General features: G+C 49.4%; 1 protein-coding gene across 1 annotated transcript in view; it reads right to left on the bottom strand.

Moving 5' to 3' along the window:
• Nucleotides 1–20,400, bottom strand: part of LAMA5 (laminin subunit alpha 5) — an 87,782-nt gene that overhangs the window by 51,136 nt on the left and 16,246 nt on the right. The window contains exon 3 of the mRNA XM_063172537.1: nt 973–1,090. Coding sequence (XP_063028607.1) covers nt 973–1,090 — 118 coding nt within the window. The remainder of the gene's footprint in view (nt 1–972; nt 1,091–20,400) is intronic.

Genomic DNA, 20,400 nt, shown 5'->3' with positions numbered 1-20,400 from the left:
ACTAGCACACAGCAGAGAGAAAAACATCCACCCCAGAGAGCAGCTACCACACTAAGGCAACACAGGGTAATACATCTGCAGGTCCTTCTTGCACAAGGAGAGGCCAGAAATCCAAAGCACAGCCTGACAGGTAAGCCAGAAATATGAGCCTTTAGGGACAGCCCAGGGCAAGGCCTCTGAGTGCTCCCAAGTCTTTTCTTGCCAGGTTTTAAGCTCTGGCTGTAGATCTTAACTCACATCTTCTCCCAATTACTGCTGCTGCTTCTGGGAGGAGCTGCTGGTTAACAAGTTCCTCGCATCCGGCTACCCCACAGACCCTCTGGGAGAAGAGTTTTGCAGAACCAGCTGTTTCTTAAGGTTTTAATCAGAGAATTGGGAAGCCAAATGCACAGGCTGGATCTCCCAGCCAGCCAGCTGTCTCTGATCCCACCTTGCACAGCAGCAGGACAGCAGTTCCTGCCCTGCACAGGCTGGATCCAATCTCCGGTACTGATAAGCACAGGGGAATGTTTGCTGCATCCAGGCTTTTCTGTGAGAGCAGCCACTTGGAAGTGAGCTGCTGCTTGGCTTCTGGAGGAGCTGAAACACAGCCTGGGATGGTACAGGGAAGAGACTGAAAGAGGAGGGCAGGGAGGAGATGATAAGAAATCTCACCTTCAGACCTAGAGCAACAACACCCAAGTGCAGACACCGGTGCCAACTTTGGCACTCCCCGTATGTCATGACAGTATTTTTAAAAATACATTTATTTTTAAATGCATTTATTAAAATTACCAGAGAGTAAAACAGCTCTCTTTTCCTGAGGAGCATTCAATCTTCAACTCTTGCAGCCTTACTGAGCAGATGAAACAGAAGACATGCACTGCATCACAGCAATGACACAGCTCCAAACCCAGCCCTGTATTTGCACAGAGTTATCCTCAGCACAGCCCCATTCCCTGGCACTGAGCTGCAGCCCCCTGTCATACTCACAGGCAAAATACTGCCAGGGCTCATAGGTGAGGCCAAAATCAGTCGATCTCTCCAGCACCCAGAGGTCAGGACGAGGGGAGTTGGCAAACTTGATCAGGACATATGCTACGTGGAAGAGCTGAAAGAAAGAACACAGGGTTAGCTGGCTGCTTGAGGCATCCTGAAAAGCAGAGAGAACTCCTTGGGATCCAAGTGGAATAAATGAGCTGGCACTTTGCAGCTCCTGCTGCTCACAGGCAGCCTGTGGAGCGAAATCCTCCGTATCTAAAGGGATGGTGATACAACACGGCTGCTGCAGAGCCAGATTAGGGAGCTCAGCTCCCCCTGAAAGCAAACACAGCTCAGACTTTGTGGCTACAGCCTGAGCTCAGGTTGTGCCTGAGCAGGCTGCACTACAAGCCAGCTACAATGCTGCCCTGAGGACTTGGATTTGGGATCTTTGTGGGGTAACAGGTGACACAATGCCCTGCCAGCCAGGGAACACCCAAGTGTACCTTGCAGACAGCACCACAAAATCCTTCTTTTTGGTTTTTTAAAGCATTCCACGTACCACCCCTGCTTCACCAACACACCCTGTGTTTGGAAGCCTGTTGCAGAAAAAGCCCAGCACAGCTCCTCTCCCCCAGGTGCCACAGGGAGGGGAGAGCAGGAGACACACTTGGCTCCAGCACAGCTCCAACAGGGGCTGCTCCCATTTGTCTGGACACTGACATGTGCACACACACTCCTGCCAAGGATAAAACAAACCCAGTCTTTAAAGAGCTCCAATGTCAGTGCTAGAGAGAAACAAAAGCCCCAGCAGAATTTCCCTTCCCCGGCTGGCACGGGCTCGCTCCAAGAATCCCCACTCCATCATCCTGTCACAGAGCGATATTTAAAGGCAAATAATGTTCTCTTATCAGAGGAAATTCCTAATGTCAAAAACAACCCAAAAGGGAGTTTAGTGCTTAAAAGGCAGAGATTTATAGCCAGGAGTCCCTCCTCATGCAGAGCTGGGGCTGTATGAGCATACACCCCCATGAAGAGTGACAAGCATCCAGAGGGACATTTCTGCAAGGGGAGGAGGAGGACGGCTCCGTGCCCATCTCAGCCATGCAGGAGCCAGAACAGCAGCCAGCACCCCAGCCCTGCCCTGGCCACACACATCACCGAGCCAGAGGACACTCATTAATAATAACATGCCTCCAAAACGGCCCTGACAATCCACAGATTGGGCAAGAACTGAAGAAACAAGAAAGGTATTTAAATTTACCAAGCCATCTATAAAGCACACATCTTTCTGGGGTCAGTCAGACAAGGGGTCTGCTGGTGTACAGATATGGAGCAAGGGGATGTGGGCAGCCCTGAGGACTGGCACCAGCTCAGTCCCTCCACAGCAGGACAGGAGACTCCCAAATGCTCCTCAGGCTCTGGGGCAGCCTCTCCCCCACTCACCAGGAGGACTGGGGGGGTTCCCACTGCAGGCTGGTGACACCTGGGAACACACCTGGGTGCAGGCTAAGGGGGCTTGAGGGGGATGCTCAGGGAGGAGTGAGCCACATCTAGCTGGGAAATCCACATGAGGATAAAGCACAGGAGGTCAGAGGCTGCTCTCCAGCTGGGAATGGGCAGGAGGGTGGGATTGTCACCACTCTCAGGGTTTGCACTGCTAAGGACTGGTGCCATCCAGAATAAAGAAACCAAAGCAGTCACCCAACTCAGTTCTCTGCTGCCAAAAGACTTTCAAGCCCAGCCAAGAGGGAAACAGGCATCCTTTTCAAAAAACTGAGAGAAAACAGACCTCAGCGCTGCCCTGGTTCCCCTCTGCCACATACGTGCTGTCAAGGCACACAAGACCAGGCTTTTTTTGAGGAGCAGCTTTTTCTGCCTGAGAGCTGGTATTTGATAGGGAAGCCCAAGAGGCTTCAGCCCAGGCAGCTGCTTTCTCTGCAGGACCAGTTCTCACAGCCCAACATCTGCCTCTTGGCATGGGAACAGGGCTGAACACCAACCAGCCTGTGAAGTGACACCTTCCCTCTGCTCTGAACCCCCCTCCAGCTTTATTCCACAGGGAATAAATGAATGCTCCTGCTGGAATCTAGCACTGCCTGTAGCTGCACAAAATTCCCTGTGGCTCAAAAATACCCGTGCATGTTCTGGCCTCAGGCACAGGGGGTTCTCTGCTCTGAATGAACAGCAGCCACAAACGCAAATTCAGAAATGTGAGGTGCATCCCTCTCTTCTGCCTTTCCTTTTGCAAAGCCAATAATGAATTGATTGCCAGTAAATCCCAGGGAATTTCTAGGGGGTTCCCTCTGTTCTTCAATTTTATCTCCAGCACTGCTGTTACTGCTGCTGAATTTTATTCCAGTTGTGACCACAGTCTTGAGACACAAATAAACCAGCCAGCACTGTCCAACCACTCCCCTTTCAGCATGGAAGGGTCATTCCTAATGGAGCACAGAAAATATTCAGGAGTCTGTGACCACAGTGACCCCAAACCTGGAGCAAGACCCATGTCCTGGTATTCTTGGGGATTTTTGTCCAGTCTGGTGAGTTCCCTGCCCCTCTATCCAACTTCCTTATCTTGCAGATGATCACAGCCTGGCCAGAAAAAATTACAGCAAATTGCCTGTTTCCAGTGCATCTGCTGAGAAAACTCAGATGCAGAGATGGAGCAGTGGCTCTAAAAATAGAGCTGGCAGAAAAGCCAGACTTTTCATTCCATGTTTAGTTCCAGTACAGTTCTGCCCAACCAATATTGCAAGAGAAATGGTTGGGGTTTTTTTTTTTTTTTTCCAAAGCCTTTATTTAGCTCCTATTATCAGTCAGATGAATAAAAACCTCTATGCTCTCAGCCACTTCAGACATTTTCTTCCCTTTTTCACCGAGAAAAGAGGTGAAACACCAGCCTTGATGCTCACACTTGTCTCCAGGCATGCAGATCCCTTATTTTCCCTGCCTCTGAAAACATGCCAGGTACAGCTCAACCTTTGACCAGCCTCTGGAATTCCATAAAACGACCTTCCAGCCAGGAAATTCTGACACTGCTTTAATTAGCAACCAGATTTCTTTGAAAATAGTAACATCTCCACATGGAGCTGATGTTGCTGTTAGTGGTTTTGAAGCAAGTTTCCTTAGTAACAATCTCTTGCAGCTGCCCCAGTGCCTGGAAGGATGGAGGTGAGGGCATTTCCTCTGTGTCCCACACTCCATCCATTTTTGCCTTTAGATGGTGGGCAGCTTTATCCAGCACCAAAATACCATTAAAATATAATAAATGCCATTAAAATATAATTCTGATTATTACCCAGTGTGACAGTGCAAAGACTTAATGAGTAAAAACAGATTCCAGAGAATCAGGAGAAACTCAGCTGCTTTTGGAGCAGCACCTTCTCTGCCCATTTGTTCATCCATTCTTCTGTGTAAGCAGCACATGATGGAAAACTCTCACATTTTTTTCTCTATTCCTTCCCTCAAGACACTGACTTCACTTTTCCAGCTCTGGAAGGTCCACGTGGGAAGAAGAAAACTGGCTGGACCAGGTTTGTATCCTGTGTTGCTTTCGTGAGGCAGTTCTACGGAAATCTCATTGATATTCCAAGGCACCTCAAAGCCTTGGAAATATTCAATAACCAAAATAAATCTTCACATTGCTGTAACATTGATAACCACATTTCCACCAGCAGCAAGAGGGGCTGTTTTTGGTTGTGGGATTAGAAGGTCTGAGGCTGTGCTGGCTGGGAGGCAGACCCAGCTCTGCTCCCAGCCCCGGCACGAGGAGTTTACACAGCAAACCACTTGCTAATTTTCCACAGGACAGATTTATTACCTTTGGCATTGACTTATGAAAGCAGCACCACGTAAAAACAAAGCAGTTCATCTCTCCTGACCACTGCTCCAGCCCCCTGTGGGGTGTGTGTGTGTGTGCAGAGCATCACCAGCGCTGCTCATCCCTGCTGGCCATTTCCCTCCAGGGAAGGAAGGACCTGCTGAGCCATGCCAGGCTACGGGCAAAAACAACTCCCACTGTTATGGGGCACATGCAAAACCTGCAAGCAGGGAAAGTAGAAAAAGAACTGCTATGGAAAGTGCGGGGAAGCGTTAATTTAATTTTGCCCTCTTTCAAAACTATTTTACTCCCTCCCAAGCCCATGCATCCCCCCAGGCACTGCCTGGTCCATCCCTGCAGCCACAAGCCCACCTGGAAAACGTGGAGATGTCAGAGCCTGGATGGGGTTATCAATCCACAGGAAAAGCAGCTCTCAGGGAGCACGGGTCACCTCTGCCCACAGCCATGGACCAGCCCTGGAAACGCTCAGCAGCGCTGGCACCACACCACTGGCAGCAGCTACAGCTCATAACGTGCCTTTCTGTGCACCTTTTATCCCCACAAACAAATATGCAGGAGGTGGAAAAGCCCTGGAAAGGCAGAGAGCTTCTATCTCACTTTGAATTTCTCTAGGTCAGTGACCTGCTCTCTTTTGCATCCTCCGCCTGTAATCATTTATTCTCATGGAAGCAGTGAATTTACTCATTAACAACTTGACTGTCCCCCTGCTGAGCCTCTGCAGTCCCACAGCAGATTTATTTCTCCCCAGCCCATCCATCAAAATCCTTTAATAAAATCTCTCACGTTTAGTGTGTGCCTACTTTTTATTTTCGATCACACAAGAACTGCTTCAGCCCTCCCAGGCAGCAAACAAAGGTGCTTCCCCTCCAAGTGGGCTCGGCTCTTTATCCAGTCATTTTTCTATAAAATACTCAAGTGCCTGAGTGCAAACAAACCCCACACATAAAAGCACAAAAGTCTGCGTTTGAAAGACGGGTGTGCACTGAAATATGCTTTGCCCCCATTTTGCTCTTTTCCTCACAGCAGCTCCTGGCTTGTTCTTGTATGTCTGTGTCTCAAATCCTCACTCCTAAAAAATAACGTTTTTCCAAGTTTTTAATGGAGGATTACAAGGTTCTGAATGAGAAGGTTCCCTATGCTTGTATCTCAATATTTTAACAGCCAGGCTTTAAAAACAACCAGCCATCCCTTTCACCACAGGGGAAGGACAGAGGTGCAAAGTGGCAGCTATTAAACACCTCAGTAGGGCAGGGGAGAGAGGTGAGCACTGAGAATCCATTTTGCACCAAGCTTTTTTCAAGTTTTTCTCTCAAAACTCTGGGGTTTTATTGAGAGAGATCAAAGAAAACACTCTCCATGGAGCCACAAATTCAGAGCTACCAGCCAGCATGAAACCTGCTCCGTGCCACAACAAGCAGCAGCAGCAGCAACCCAATACTTTATGCTGTTATTTTCTAAACAGTGCCTGTTCCCTTCCTAAGCAGCTTGGCTTAGATGAACAGCTGATGGAGCATTTTCCACAAAGGATTTTTTCTTTAAACACCACTTCTGAGAAGGATTTGGCTCGCCCACCCATTTCACACACAGCACTGCTTTATCTCCACAGCATCCTCCTGTGCAAGTTGTGCTTCCCCTGCCAGTGCCACACACACCTCCTGCCAAAGATCCCTGGGGCACTAAATCTGCAGCACTTGGCACATGGCAGGGCAGAGCAGTGCCATCCCTTGTGGCCTGCACAGTGCTCACAATCTGGGCAGCCAAGTTTTAGAAGTGACCTCCAGCAGGGCAGCAGCAAGAGCCTGACTGGCAGCAGGTTCAGCCAGCTGGCACTAAGGAGAGGCACGGAGGAACCACCCTGTTAAATCCCTGCCCAGCTGGAGCTGCAAACAGCAAGTGCCACACAGCCACAGGTGCAGCACCCAGGGATGCTGACACACCAACCTGGACATGGTCAAACACAAGCCTAAAACGCCAGCAGGTGGGTCCATCAGCCCTTTGTGTGTGCCCAACAGCCCCCAAAGGTCACCCCAGTAACCAGAGGCATCAGAAGAGCAAAACTGGTCAGGGCAGAGGGGCATGGCTGGAATTCCTTGGGACGAGGCCTCAGTCACTCTCAGAGAAGGACTTTGCCCACAGCAGCTCTCACTGCCCAGTAGGAGATTCCTGCACTTGACTGGAACTTTGCAACTGTCTCATGTGCTGGGCAAAGTGTTAAGTAACCCATTAAAGACAAGACTTAAATATTTGTCTTTTAGCCCAAACCTGAGCTGCAACACCCTCAGGGAATGGCTGCATGGACTCCCCTGTCCTTGGGCACCTTGTAAGGGATGCAAGCACTGCTCTGCAAAGCCAGCTCAGCCAGGAGCTGACTGAGCCCAGAGAATGTGCAGAGGGACAGGTGCCTCCAACAGGACTCCCATCCTCTCCAGCTGCTTTAATCCTCCTGCAAACACCATCAGAAACCCAGCACGGGGTGGCTGTAAAGAGGCCCTTAAAACTTCCTGGTGCTGCAGAGATAAGACACTGTAACTGCATTCAGGATTTCAGACTATTTACCTTGAGGTGTCAATTGTCCTTGATGCTTAAATGCTTCTAGGAAGCTTATGGGAATGTTTGGTTAGGGGTTTTTTTTAGGAGTGGTGTGTTCTGGGAAAATACATTAATTAATAATTAGCTGGCAGGATTAGCAGCAGTTCATACCAGGGTCTTCCTCCCAGTAAAATATAGTATTACATGAGAAGAGGGATAAGGAAAAAAATGACTAAAAGGGGAAAAAAAAAATCTCTTTTACAGAGACAAAGTGCCCTGTGAGGAGCCCTGTGCTTGAGCTGTGCTGTGCAATGTGCAGAAATGAAAAAGCCAAAGTTCCTGCAAGCAGCTTCATGCAGACAGGTGAGCAGTAAGCAGGTGTCCCAGGAAAATTTGGTATTCTAGAGGAATTTAACTGGAAGCCACTCAAAACCAGATAGCTAAATAAATCCAGCCACCTACTTCATGAGAGAGAAAAAACCCCACATGGTTCTCCAGGCTGATTTTTGAAGGGCCTTGGGTCCACTGCCTTAATTATCCTTCCTTAAACCAACAGCAGTTTGAGACTAATTTTAGCAAAATGAAAACTACACCATAGTAGAAATTCTAGTAATCCCAGAACATACAGGAAAAAAAAGTGCCTTCCTATAAATAGAAAAAATGGGGAATTCCAGCTTGCTAACACTAACTGGTGTGCTTGCAGCCCATGTCTGAAATTGCTAAGAAAAAGGCTGACTTGAGGGATGTCATCTGCCTGCAGTTATTTGAGACTGTGAGAAGCAGAGTCTCTTCAGGGAGCTGTCACTCCACACTCCAGGAGAGTGGGGTTTTTGTGACTAATGGGAAAGAACTGACTCAGCTTTTAATGCCAGACAAGCTTTGAAAGGAAATAAACAAATCTCCTTGGAGTGCCCCATTCTCCCATAGCAAATTCTGCACAAGGAGCACAGCTCTGCCCAGGAAGGAGAGGAGCAACCCCTGTGCCCAGGGTGAAGGGCTCAGTACCTCACACTGAGCTCCAGCATGGCACTGAACTGGGAATGAACATTTAAAGTCCATCTGGGTTCTCCTCCAGAGTTCACATGGACAACAGCCCTCAAGAGCAGCTGATCCCAGTGCTGCCCTTGCTCAGGGAACAATCTCACACCTGTGTGATTTGTGACCCGAACAACAGACAGGAGACATGAAGGAGAGGGTGGCACTGCCACAACCTCTCACAACGTGGCTAAAAAAGCCTGATCCATCCATTAATTCTTGGGGAGGAAGTGCAGATTTAGAGACAAACCTGTCCCTCTTCTCCTCCCCAGTGCCTGGCCAGGGCTGCACAGCCAGCACAGCTGGGGGAGAGCCCACCCCAGCCCCTTCCTTACTGCCAAGCTGTGCCAGCAGCTGTGGGTATTGTCTGTGAGGCCTCCCTGGGCATCTGCTGCTGGGACAGACAGCAATGGGCTCCAAGTCAAGAGCTGTAATACTGTGAGCAATCACAGCCCTGCCTGGTACCTCCCGTTACCAACGTCTGACAGGGTAGAAACGATGACCTTGAGCACAAGGAAAAGAATTCCATTAAAAACCCACCTTCACTCCTCTACCTGCCAGTGACACCACCACAGTGACAGGATTTCACCCAGAGTTCACCAGTCTCTGCTGCTCATCTTTCCCATTTCCTCAGAGAACGACTGAGCAGCTCTGGGTTCATTTGGCTGAAGTGTTCCCCCAGCTGCCTGCGTGCTGACACACAGGGAGCAGTGTCCACAGTCACGGATTGTTTGCTTTTAAAACCCATAGGAGGAATCCGTGGCTCTGGCAGCGAGGGTGATGGAACCCAGCCATGGAACCAGGGCACATTCCAGAGCCAGATGTATGGGCACAGCTGTGGCAGGGCACAGCCCAGAGCCTCTGCAGTGCTCAGGTCTGAAAGCAGGCACAGGGCTCTTCTCACACCTCCCACAGCACGGCCTGCAAGGTGCAAGCCACTCGTGCCCTTATAAATAAAACTCTGGGTGAAGCCTCCATGGATCTGCCTCCCCCAAGAGCTGAAGCTCCCACACAACCCAGCAGGAATTTCAGCCTGCAAGGGCCAAAATTCCTCCATTTCCTCCAAACAGCTACTCAGTAAAAAAATCTGGTCTGACCTTTTGTGCCACTTAATTTCTTCTGCTCTGCAATTAGAAAGTGGTACAGCCAGGACATTGATTTTTACACCATTTCTGTGTGGAAGCAGCGTGGGCTGCTGAGGATCTGGGAGTACTGAGGCAGATTTGTGTGGCAGATTATGTGGTACCTACACTGTACTGCTGATATCTGAACTTACCAAACCCTGTCTGTGGGTAAATTACACCCCAATAAAGATGGGGAGCCTACAAATGCAGAACCCCTGCAGGCATTTCAAGCCAAGCAAAGAAACTGGCAGATTAAGAAAGGAGTCTGCCTGCTTCTCAAGTTTGGGTTCAACCTGAGAACTGAGTTCCTGAGAGATGTAACACTCAGCAATTTTCAAAACCATCTTTCAAGAAAGGATTTTTGTTTGAACATGCCTGAAAGCCCCTGGAGCCAGTGTAACCCTGCAAACCAGTTCCTGCAGCTCGCTGTACTCCCCATCACCACCCTGCCTTCAACACCTCCCAAACCCAGGCACTCGGAGAGAGAAATGCAATGCACATGGGAAGGAGACCTCTCTCCACAGGGTCAGCAAAGCCCTAATGATCTAACACCAGCTTCCCAACGAGCTGGGGTGGGAGGGTGCAAAATCAAGACAAAATGCACAGTGATTAATTTCTCCTCGTCGTGGAAGTGTCAGATATCACAGGATGGATTCGTGGAACAAGAATGCAGGGGAGGAAAAGCTGAGGAAGGTACATGAGAAACCTTTTGATTTAGGCCAGGCATTAAGAGCAAAATCCTTTAAATGGACCAATATTAAAATAAAAATTAGTGAAGTAATAGATATGATGTCAAACAACTCTGAACATAATGAACTTGTATCTAACAGGTGGTCCCAGTTAAACTAAAACTAAAAGCTGTCTCAGGTACCTCACAAGCCAATGCTGTGCAGAGCAGCTGGTGGGAAAAGTAATCATCCTGAGTGGCCAAAAGTTCAAATTTCCTTGAACTTTCCACTCTGCCAGCTCTCATATTCTCTGAAGTACATTATCTCTGCTTGCATGGCTTACTCCAGCCTTTCATTGTTGTCTTATCTCCAGCCTCTTCCTGCCCCAGCTTCAAAAAGAACATAGAGCATCACAGATGGGCTAAAAAAAAAAATATAAATATATATATATATATACACCAGCCCAAAATCTTTGTCAGCCAGGCTACCCAGCACACTTGGAGAGGCAGGAGGGGTTTTGCACGAAGAGATGAGGAGAAATAATCTCTCCTGGCTGATGAGGACAGGGTAACTACAAAATTCCCCCAGATCAACCTATCTGCAGCCCATCAGTAATGTTAAGCTAGGCAGGGAGCAGGGAAAAAGACAAACACATCTCGGTTATGTTTGTGCCAGCAATATAAACTATGGTCCATTCTTGGGTATGATGGACTAAAGCAGCTTATCTACAACTCACAGTGCAAACTTTCTGGACAACAACCCTGTAAGCAGTGGGTTCCTGCAGTTGTGTTTGTGAGAGTGCCCTGAGAAGGGCTTCCCAGGAGCTGGAGAAAACAACCTTCTCCGTCTGGCTGAGGAGAGCACATCCCAGACAAGACCCTTTCCCTGGAAAACATCCCTGCATGACTGCTGGGAGAAATCCCCATGCATGTCAGACCAGCAGGACACACCTCAGGTGGTGGGCAGCTCTTTCATGATGGCCCAGCAGCATCCACACATCTGCACAGAGCCAGAACAGCAGCCAGGCACCCAAGAGATGCCTCAAAACACACCTGAGCTGAGCCTCTCTACAATGTCCACAACAGCAGGTCCTGCAGATCTTCTCATCTGCCAGTTAAAAAAAAAATAATAATACCAAAAAATGAAACCAAAAAGCCCCAAACTGCCTGGTCCCAGCAGCTCCCACACAGTCCAGGGCTTGTGAGTCACAGCCCCATCAGATCCCAGGCTGCTGCTGTGGGATTTTTGCACAAACCCATCTGCCCAGGAAAAGCAGAGTTATGACACCAGAGGAGACTGGAGACCAGCACAATCCCCCCAGATAAGGCCTGGCTGCGGTGAAAGGAAATTGGCTGCTGTGTTTCAAAGCAGAGCTCCCTGGCGAGCACCTTTGTGCACAGCCTGCCTCTCCTGCCAGCCCTGGAGCCCAGCAATAAATCCTGGGCTGGGCTCTGCCGTGAGAGCCCTCCCTGGGACCTGCTTAATTGGGCCCTTCAGACTCACTTCACATTTCCAGAGAGGCCACTGTGCCCCGGCACTGTTTGCTCACTGAGGGAGCAAACCCGGAGCCCCATCCATCAAAGGCTGATGCTAACGAACAGCACACAGCAATTAGCAATCCCCCAGCTGACTCATCAGGAGCTCCTGCATCCTGCAGGGTGCTCACCTACTCTGACAACACTAAAAAGTCTCTTGAAAAGCAGCTTTGAGGTCATCCAGGCTATTCACATTTTGGGTTATTTTTAGGGCTCCAAATGATGTCGGGATATCCGGGAAGAATTCACAGATTTAGTCCCATTCCCACAGAGTTCAAGACCAAATTGCTCACAAACTCATTTTATCCTCAAGGGTTTTCTCTTAATGCTTGGCTTATACCCTCCTGCTTCTACTGGTATGTTAATTAGTTAAAAAAAACCTTATTAAACGTTATTTTAATGTGAAAACATGCTGTAGTTTTTGTGGTCAAAGTAGATATTTTAAAGCATTTCCCATATTGGGAATAAAGCTCCAGAACATCTGAAAAGTCCCATCTTGCCTTTCCCATCACTTTTGAGCTGTTGCCACAGAAAATGTGAGAAGCAAAAAGAATGGAATAATTTTTAAAGGTACACAGGCAGGATAGAGCACAGCAGGTGATTTAGAATCCAGGTTGGCTTTGTAGAGATGGCAAGTACAACACTAAATGGTGTTATTGGGGTAACTTGCCCAACATTCCCATTTGGATACCTGTGCCTCCTCACACTCCCCAGAGGCCACATGGGCTCCATGTGAGCTGCCCATCCCAGGGGCAGAACGGGGATCACAGCAGAGATCTGGAGAATTCCCAGCCCTGGGAACCAACCACCTTCCCCAGCCACGGGGCTGCTCCTGCATTTCCTGTCAGAAACACTGCAGCTCTATTGTCCAGCTTGGCTCTTTCCCTTCTGGGGCTTATTCTGGCTCATACTCCTTCAAATTTTAATCAGTCCACAGCATTTTTGATGTTTTTTTTTTTTTTCCTTTCACACTACAAATTATTATCTACAGCATCAATTGCTGCTGTTCTGCTCCCAGGAGTCCTTGATGGACTCTAACCCTGGTTACAGCACCACTGCCATGGTTTGGGTCAGGGGTTGCTGTTACCATCAATGACAGCTCCCATTTCCACCTTACCCAGGAAAATCCCCTCAGATCTGGGCACTGTCACAGCTGTCCCTGGCATCACCATCCCCTGGCATCCCCAAGCAGGATACAGTGACTACAAACTCTTGCAGATGCCCAAATTTATCTGTTTTAACCCCACACATCTTCTTGACCAAAGAGGGAAGTAAGTGCCAAACTTAAGCAGCTCAACCACCCAACATGAGCTGGAATGAGTGCTGGATGATATCCTGGAATTCTCTAATCTGTGGAAGTGCCCGGGCCATGCTGGCCAGGAGCACCAGAAGCAAGCTGGAGCATCCTTGCTAGGACCAAAGCCAATGCTGGCAGAGGATGGAGTAATCCACAGAGCTGGAATTCACCCCTCCTCCTCTTAATCCAAAATAGCCCCATTGCTGGCTCACCAGGCTCAGCCCAGAGCTCAACTGCTTTGGGGTCAGATGAGGAGAAAGGAATTGTAGGAGGCAGCTCTAAGTGGCAGGGCTGGGAAGTTAATGCACAGAGGCTGCTGAGGATTGCTGCTGGTCTCTGCAGGCAGAACCAGACACCAAAATCCAACAAAGTGACTGTGCACAGCCTGGGGACAGCTGAGTCCCTGCCCTGTCCATCACACTGGTGCTGGCTGCCCACAGCAGCCATCTCTGCTGCCCAGAGAACAAGCCACACTAACTCACTTGTCCACAGCAGATTATCCCGTGGAATATTTATTGCCTCCCCGATCGGAAGAGAGAAACATTTCTCTCTGGGACATAATGAAGAACACATTTCCAGCACTTAACAGCTGGAAGCTGGAAAGGTGGCCAAAGAAAATCCCTAACTATTTTTTTTCCCCTTTAAAGTAAGCATCTGGAAAGCTAATTTCTGGGGAAGAGAAACCTCCCTAAATCAATCCAAGGAAAGAGTCAAACTTGGTCACAATTTACAGGCAGGGGCTGATAAGATCATATTGTGAGTGTGATATCAACAACATGGTTTTTGTCTGCCCCTGTCAGCTTGACTCCAAGGGGATGAGGAAAGGCTGTTTTTATTTAATGAAATGCAGCAACTCACACTGGCAGAGATTTTCAGTATGGTTTTGATCATGCACTGAAATATCAGGGAGTTTTTAAATCTCCAACCCACATCACTGCAGCTGACACTCTGGGTGATGCTGACATGTCCCCAACCCCTTGGGATGACAAGAGAGGTCCCTCAGCCCCAAACTGTCCCTGGGACCAGCTCCTCCAGCATGAACACAGGGAATAACAACTGGCACATGTTCTTGCAAGCAAAACACTGCTCTGCCCAGGTCAGAGTCTCATACTAACCCTTCCAAAGGATGAGAGGGTCCCTATTCCTCTTCTTGCATGTTAACACCATTAATCCTCACATCCTCAAGATCCAGAAGCAGTCATTGATGATGCTGCAGGGCTACACATTATCTGCCAAGGAAACCCTGTGCTATGGCTGGTTCACCACCTGAAGCCGATGCCAGGCTGCCCAAATGTGCCTCTGCCCAGGCTGCAGAAGGTGCTGCTGGATGGGCACTGCCCAGGCCAGTGCTCCTTGCCCTCACAGCTCAGCACACACTGAGGGCTCTCCCCATAACCACAAGCAGCTAACGAGAACAGAAATGCTCAGAAACTTTGGATGAGATGTCTGGGAAAATGTTTCTCCTCTAACTTTCATGACAGGTTCAAATTCTTTCAGAGGGAGGGCTAACGCGGGTTGTTTTTAAGCAGGGGCTGTGTTGTTGTAACCAATAACAGGAAATTGATAGCTTGCAGTGTGGTGGGACACAGGGCAGTCCCCCTGGGGCAGGCAGGCTGCTCACTGTCCCCAGCATGGCCATATCCTGTGGGCTGGCTGTCACTGCTGCCTGTGCAGCAGAGAATGCAGAAAAGACCAAACACTGAGCAGAGGGAAGGCAGAATCCAGAGGCAAAGCCTTCCCAGATGCCCCATCCCATGTTTCCTGTAGCTGTGGGGAAAATGAAGCCTGAAGCCTTTGTCCAGGTTTGTTGCAGCTATGCTGAACACTGAAGGCACTTCCAAAAATGAAGTGTGCCACATCCCCTCCCCTCCTCAATCCCTGGCTGCACACACCAGCCACTGGGAGAAAAGATGCTGCTGGCAAATTCAGGACTGCTCTCAGAGAAGCAGGGTTAGCTCACGCTGTTCCCCAGCATTATCCACCCCAGCATGGGCCTGGGCTGTGCCAGAACAAACAGCACAGCGAATAAACAACAATGAGCACGGCGCACGCTGCGCACACGTGTGGGCACCCTGCTCTCCAGACATCCCCAGCAGCTTCGCCGTGCTCCCTGTAAGCCCCAGGCTCCTCTGACCTGCCCAAAGCAGGGCTTGCTGCTGACAGAGGAGCCCAGCCCAGCTGCAGCAGGCTCACTTTGTTGAGGACTGGTGCTTTCAGCACAGCTCCAGCCACGCTGCTCACACAGGGTTTGGCACACAGAGGAGCTGCAAAGCTCATCCCTGGAGTGCTGCTGCTCCGCCAGCCCCAGCCAGGGCAGCACTGACCCACCTGCTCACATTTCTCACAGAATTCCTGGCCCAGGCAGCAGCCAGGGACCGGAGGAAGTGGCACAGCCCAGCACTCCCAGCCCATCCACGGGTGCGTTCCAGGTCAGGCTCCTGACCCAGTTCCAAACCCAGGGGGGTTTTATTTGCAGAGCACAGGGAGCTGCAGCACCAGCCATGCACCTGTCACCCCCCTCCCTCCCTCCCTTTCAGCAACCTGAGCCAGGGCCACCACGCCATGAACACACTCACATCCTGTCCCAGCCCTGGGGACACTGAGGCACGCAGGGCAGGAATGCTGAGCTGCACCACGACTCACTGCTGACACTGGGATGGGGGAAATAAACCCCAAAGCCTTTCCAACACCAGCACCAAAGACACCACCCCAGCCATCTCATGTTTCCTCCTTCCTGGTAGTGTAGGGACATTATAACTGATCAGTCCCTCACTGCAGAAATCCAAGTCCTTATCTCCATTCCCTGCCCAGAAAATAACTTCACCAGGGGCAATTCACTATCCCTCAACACAAGGAAAAAAAAAGGAGCAGAGCTCACACATCAGTTATGGACACAGCATGAACAGGGGATTGATTACAAGCTCAGCAAGCCTGGAACACCCAGTGCATGTCCTCACTGGACATGTGTGCAGCCACCAGCACCCCAGGCACAGGGAGTTCATTTTGACCAGGCTCTGGGATTTGCTCTGGTTCAGGCAGGGACAGTGCACCCCACACTGCTGCTGAAATCTGGAATCTGTGCTGCTCCTTGCAGCAAGAACCAAGGACACGAGGCTGGTACCTTGCAGATGGCAGCAGCACTGCTGTAGCACATCATGCCACTAGGAGATCAACAAGAAGTTTTTATTGATCTTTTATTGGTGTGAATGTCCCAAAAACCCTTTAGAGCAGCCAAATAATAATAACAATAAAATAATTCTACCCTTAAACACTCCCAGTTCTTTAGGAGGAAGAGCCCTTTGAGTGCAATTTAGCATTGAACACAGCCCTGTGTGTAACAGTGACATGAACACCACGGGGTCTGCAGTAAGTGGCTATTGGGACCAAGTGGGATTCAGCAGGACACCAACCTGAGCAGCCAGACAGCAGCACTTCAGTCCACAGGAGGCCACTGTACTGTAAGCATCTGCTCCCAAGGGGAGCTTTATAAATACTTTCCAGGATGAACATTTGTAAATAGTGTCTTTCAACACGTCTTGAGAGCAGATTCCTGATGTCCTGTTTTCAGAAGAGAATCATCATCTTCAAAGGCAGGGAGGGAAGCCATTCATGCGGACAGCACAGTACAAGCCCTGCAGTTTGGCACTGCCCTCCAGGGCTGCTGAGGTGGGTGCTGGCACTAGATGTGCCAAAGGCTGCCCTGCAGCGCTCCCAGCCCTGTTCCAGCACAGGCCACATCACCCTGACGGCCCCCAGCAATCCGATCTGCCTGGGGAAACGTGATCAGCTCCATTCCCTGCTGCTCAGGGACAGGGGCACACTCTGTGTGCCAGGATCACAGCAGAGCACACTGGCATCTGCCCTGGAGCCTCACGGCTCAGGAAATTAATACACAGGCCATGGGAGTCATTCTGTCTCCTCCACTCCCTGAAGAATTCCCTCCCTTCCTTCTCCCCAGCCACAAAACCCTGCTCTGGGTGGTCTCGTCTAAGACTGTGAATTGACTTGTTGAAAGCCTTAGCAAAAGCAAGGTCAGATGCCTTACAAACACAGAACTGACAGTGCTGTACAACTGTCCAGACGTGATCCCAAGGATATGCACATGCCCACAGCAGGCACTCACACCTCATCCAGGTGTGCTCACACTGCACAGGGCTCCCCCAAAACAGCACCTGTAGGTGCAGCACCTGCTGTCATGGCCCAAAGCTGCACCTCTGGGCATGGCCCAAACTCTGCACCACCCCTGGGCATAGCCCAAATGCTGCACCTCACCTCTGCCTACAGCCTGGGGTAAGGGTGGGGAGAGCTGTGGAGCTGCTGCCCTTCCCTGGGGATGGCAAATTCCACAGGATTTCACAATATCCTTATTCTGGTTGTGAATAAAGGGGACAGAGAGCAGTGACAAGACCTGACAGCAAGCTGCAAGACAGTTTTCAGTCTTTTTCTGTCACCTGCAAACCTCACAAGAAACTACAATTCTGGACTGCATCAACACACTACAAATCCCACTGCCTCAGACCCTAAAACATAAAATCACCTTGCAGAACCCCCAGCTGCCCAGCAATGTGAGAAAACCCAAGTGTCCTACAGGTGCTCTCAGCCTCGCCTGTTGCTGTTAAGCCCCACAGCATCACTGCAGGGCAAACAGGCATTTACAGCCCCTCCAGGCTCCCTGCTCCCACTGCCCAGCCCTGGGAAGGAACAGAGATAAGGGGAGTGCTACAGAAAACACAAGGGCTTAAGAAAGCTCTGATTTAGTGCAGATAAGAGGTCTGGGTGGGTAAGCACACACCACTGAAATAAAGACCACTGCTGAAAGAAGGGCAGGCATACGGGATGGCACAGGTCCAGGGAGGGGGCACAGCACAGGTGTGTCTGACTTCAGAGGCTAAAAACCAAGTTTTTAAGCAATAGCTATGTTGTCATTCTCATGGCAACTCATCCTGATGAAACATGCCCAACCGGCCTTGATGGAAGGGGCTCTCTGCAGATGCCTCGTGGATGCCAGAGCAGCCCAGAGTGGGCACTCACACCTTTCAGGCAGAAAGCAGCCCTGGTATAGAACACACGGTGCAGAGCAGCATCCAGCCCTGCCCTGGCTGATGTGTGTGAGCACAGCCTCACCAAAAGCCCCAGCACACTCTTCTATAGCAGGGGCACAGACCTGCTACCAAAACTGCTGGGGAGCTTCCAGCAATGAGACACATGAACAACAAGGTGGTGAGGGAAGAAAATAAAGGATAAACTGGATAGAAGAATCACATCTCCAAACACAGGGCTTGCTGTTGCAGAATGAGCTACTTGTCAGGTGCAGTGAAAACTTGGGACGCTCAATATGAGATCAGCAAGCTCTGTTTATTGAAGAGATCATCAGACACTTGTACAGCAAGTAATAAGCTCATGAATATTCTGTAATTTACACTGTCTATTGGCCACACCACAACATCAGCTCTTCTTCATTCTTTAAAAGTTACATCTCTCTTTTCTCATGTCTCTTTCACTATTTGTTATCATAATACAGCTAAGCTCAAAGACACGCTATCTTGCAAGTGACTTAGAATTAGCTACAGCCTTGTACTTTTCTAATTCTTAGCTACTTTCTTAACAGCTTGCTCTATCAAGAGGCAATCCCATGTCTGCAGCAAGCTCAGAGGCAAAGGGAGCCTGCTAAAAACAAAACTGCAACACCTGGGGCTCTGCAGGGTCTAATTGGGCTCCACTCTGTACCCAGTGACTCCAAACCAAGCTGCCAGCCCCAGGGACAGCACAAGCCAGCTCAGCACAGCCCTTACCCTGAGCACACAATTCCCCAGGCTCCCTAATGAGACACGCTAATTTTTCACACTGTTAAGGGCAAAGCAAACAGCTCAGACATTTCTGTTCCTACACCAAGCTCTTGAGCACTTTTTGCTGCGTATCTTATCAGCAGCCTCAGCCTCTCGAAGCCGTTTCCAGACTTTGGCCTTCAGAAACCTGCAGAGGGGGTGGAAAAACCCTCCATTCATTCTCACCACAGCACGTTTTCAAGAGGACATTCCTACCATCCAGAGCAAACAAATGCTCCCAACTGTATGTTCTGTGGGGTTGTTTGAGTTGCAGCAAGTAAGATCAATACAGGTTCACTGCACAAGGTATTTAAATATTCTTAGAGGAGTTCCTGGGCCAGTTTAGAATTAAATAGGAGAAGCCAGACAAAAGAATACTTGTCTGTGCTTCAGGCAGCTTGCAGGCTGGTTTTTACACCCAGTTTTACAAGCACAGCTCCATCAGTCAGGACAGGCTCTCCAGAGCATGCTAGGAGCTGTACAGATCTGAGACCTGCTCCATCCACACATCCCAGGCTCTGCAGTACTAAAAATAAAATTTAAAAAATACTATAAAAGAGCTATAGTAAGACCCTTTTCAGCACTGCCAAAGCCTTGCTGATTTGCTAAGTTTGGCTAAATCACAGGCTGAAAAAAGAAACACTCAATACCCTTCCATAGGATGCAAACAGGATTTTGTGCTTTGGATGGGACTTGAAACAGCATCTGCTGCTTCTGTGGCCAGCAGTGAATAACATCTCTGTGACATTCCCAGTTTTCTGCAGGTCCTGGGCAGGGATGTCAGGATCTCACTAAAACACAGAATGTGCACAGATAAATGCCACCTGATCTGCTGGGACAAACAGGAGCCAATTCTTGCGTCCCACAGGGCACAGTGGGCAGAGCTGTCTCACCCCCTCTACACAACACCTCAAACATTGCTTTGGCCACAGCAAGGAGTTAAGTCCCAGACACTTCAATTCACCGCTTTCCTTGCCATTATCAACACAGCTCTGAATTTGTGACAAAAATGCCTCATGCCTTCATGGAGCACTCAGGAATGACTAAGCAGAGCCTCCAGCTATAACACACAGAATGGTGTATGGTCAATCAGCATTTTCACCACTAAATTATACTTCACCAGTGAATTATACTGGAAACCCCAGGCCTGTTGCATCTCAGATCTCAATTCAACTAAAAAGCCCCCAAGACCCATTTCAACCTTGACAAGGCACAACTTGTACACCTGTGACACAGCAATTTCCCATCAAAGAGAGGATTTCAGACCCAGCCTGTCTGTCACCTACCCAAGTCCTCTTTTTCCTTGCATTTATGGGATTAAAAAAAAAAAACCCACATGTCATACATTTCACTTCCAGAGCTGCAGGAAATCCACTCTGAGTTGCATGCCAGCTCCAGCTCCAAGGGTTTCCTTGGGCTGTTCTCTCAGCAACCAGAAGAACAAAATCTTGGCAGCAGGCCATGCTACAAGTATTTCCCCCAATTCCTGGGATGGAGTGGATATCCTGTCACAAACCTGCATGCATAGGAAGGGTGAGGAGAGGAAGGAAACAAGAGGACGAATTAGCTAAAAACTGGCACAA

The sequence above is a fragment of the Melospiza melodia genome, chromosome 19 (genome assembly GCF_035770615.1).
Source record: "Melospiza melodia melodia isolate bMelMel2 chromosome 19, bMelMel2.pri, whole genome shotgun sequence".
Lineage (NCBI taxonomy): Eukaryota > Metazoa > Chordata > Aves > Passeriformes > Passerellidae > Melospiza > Melospiza melodia.
This window is presented reverse-complemented; position numbering and strand designations above follow the sequence as displayed.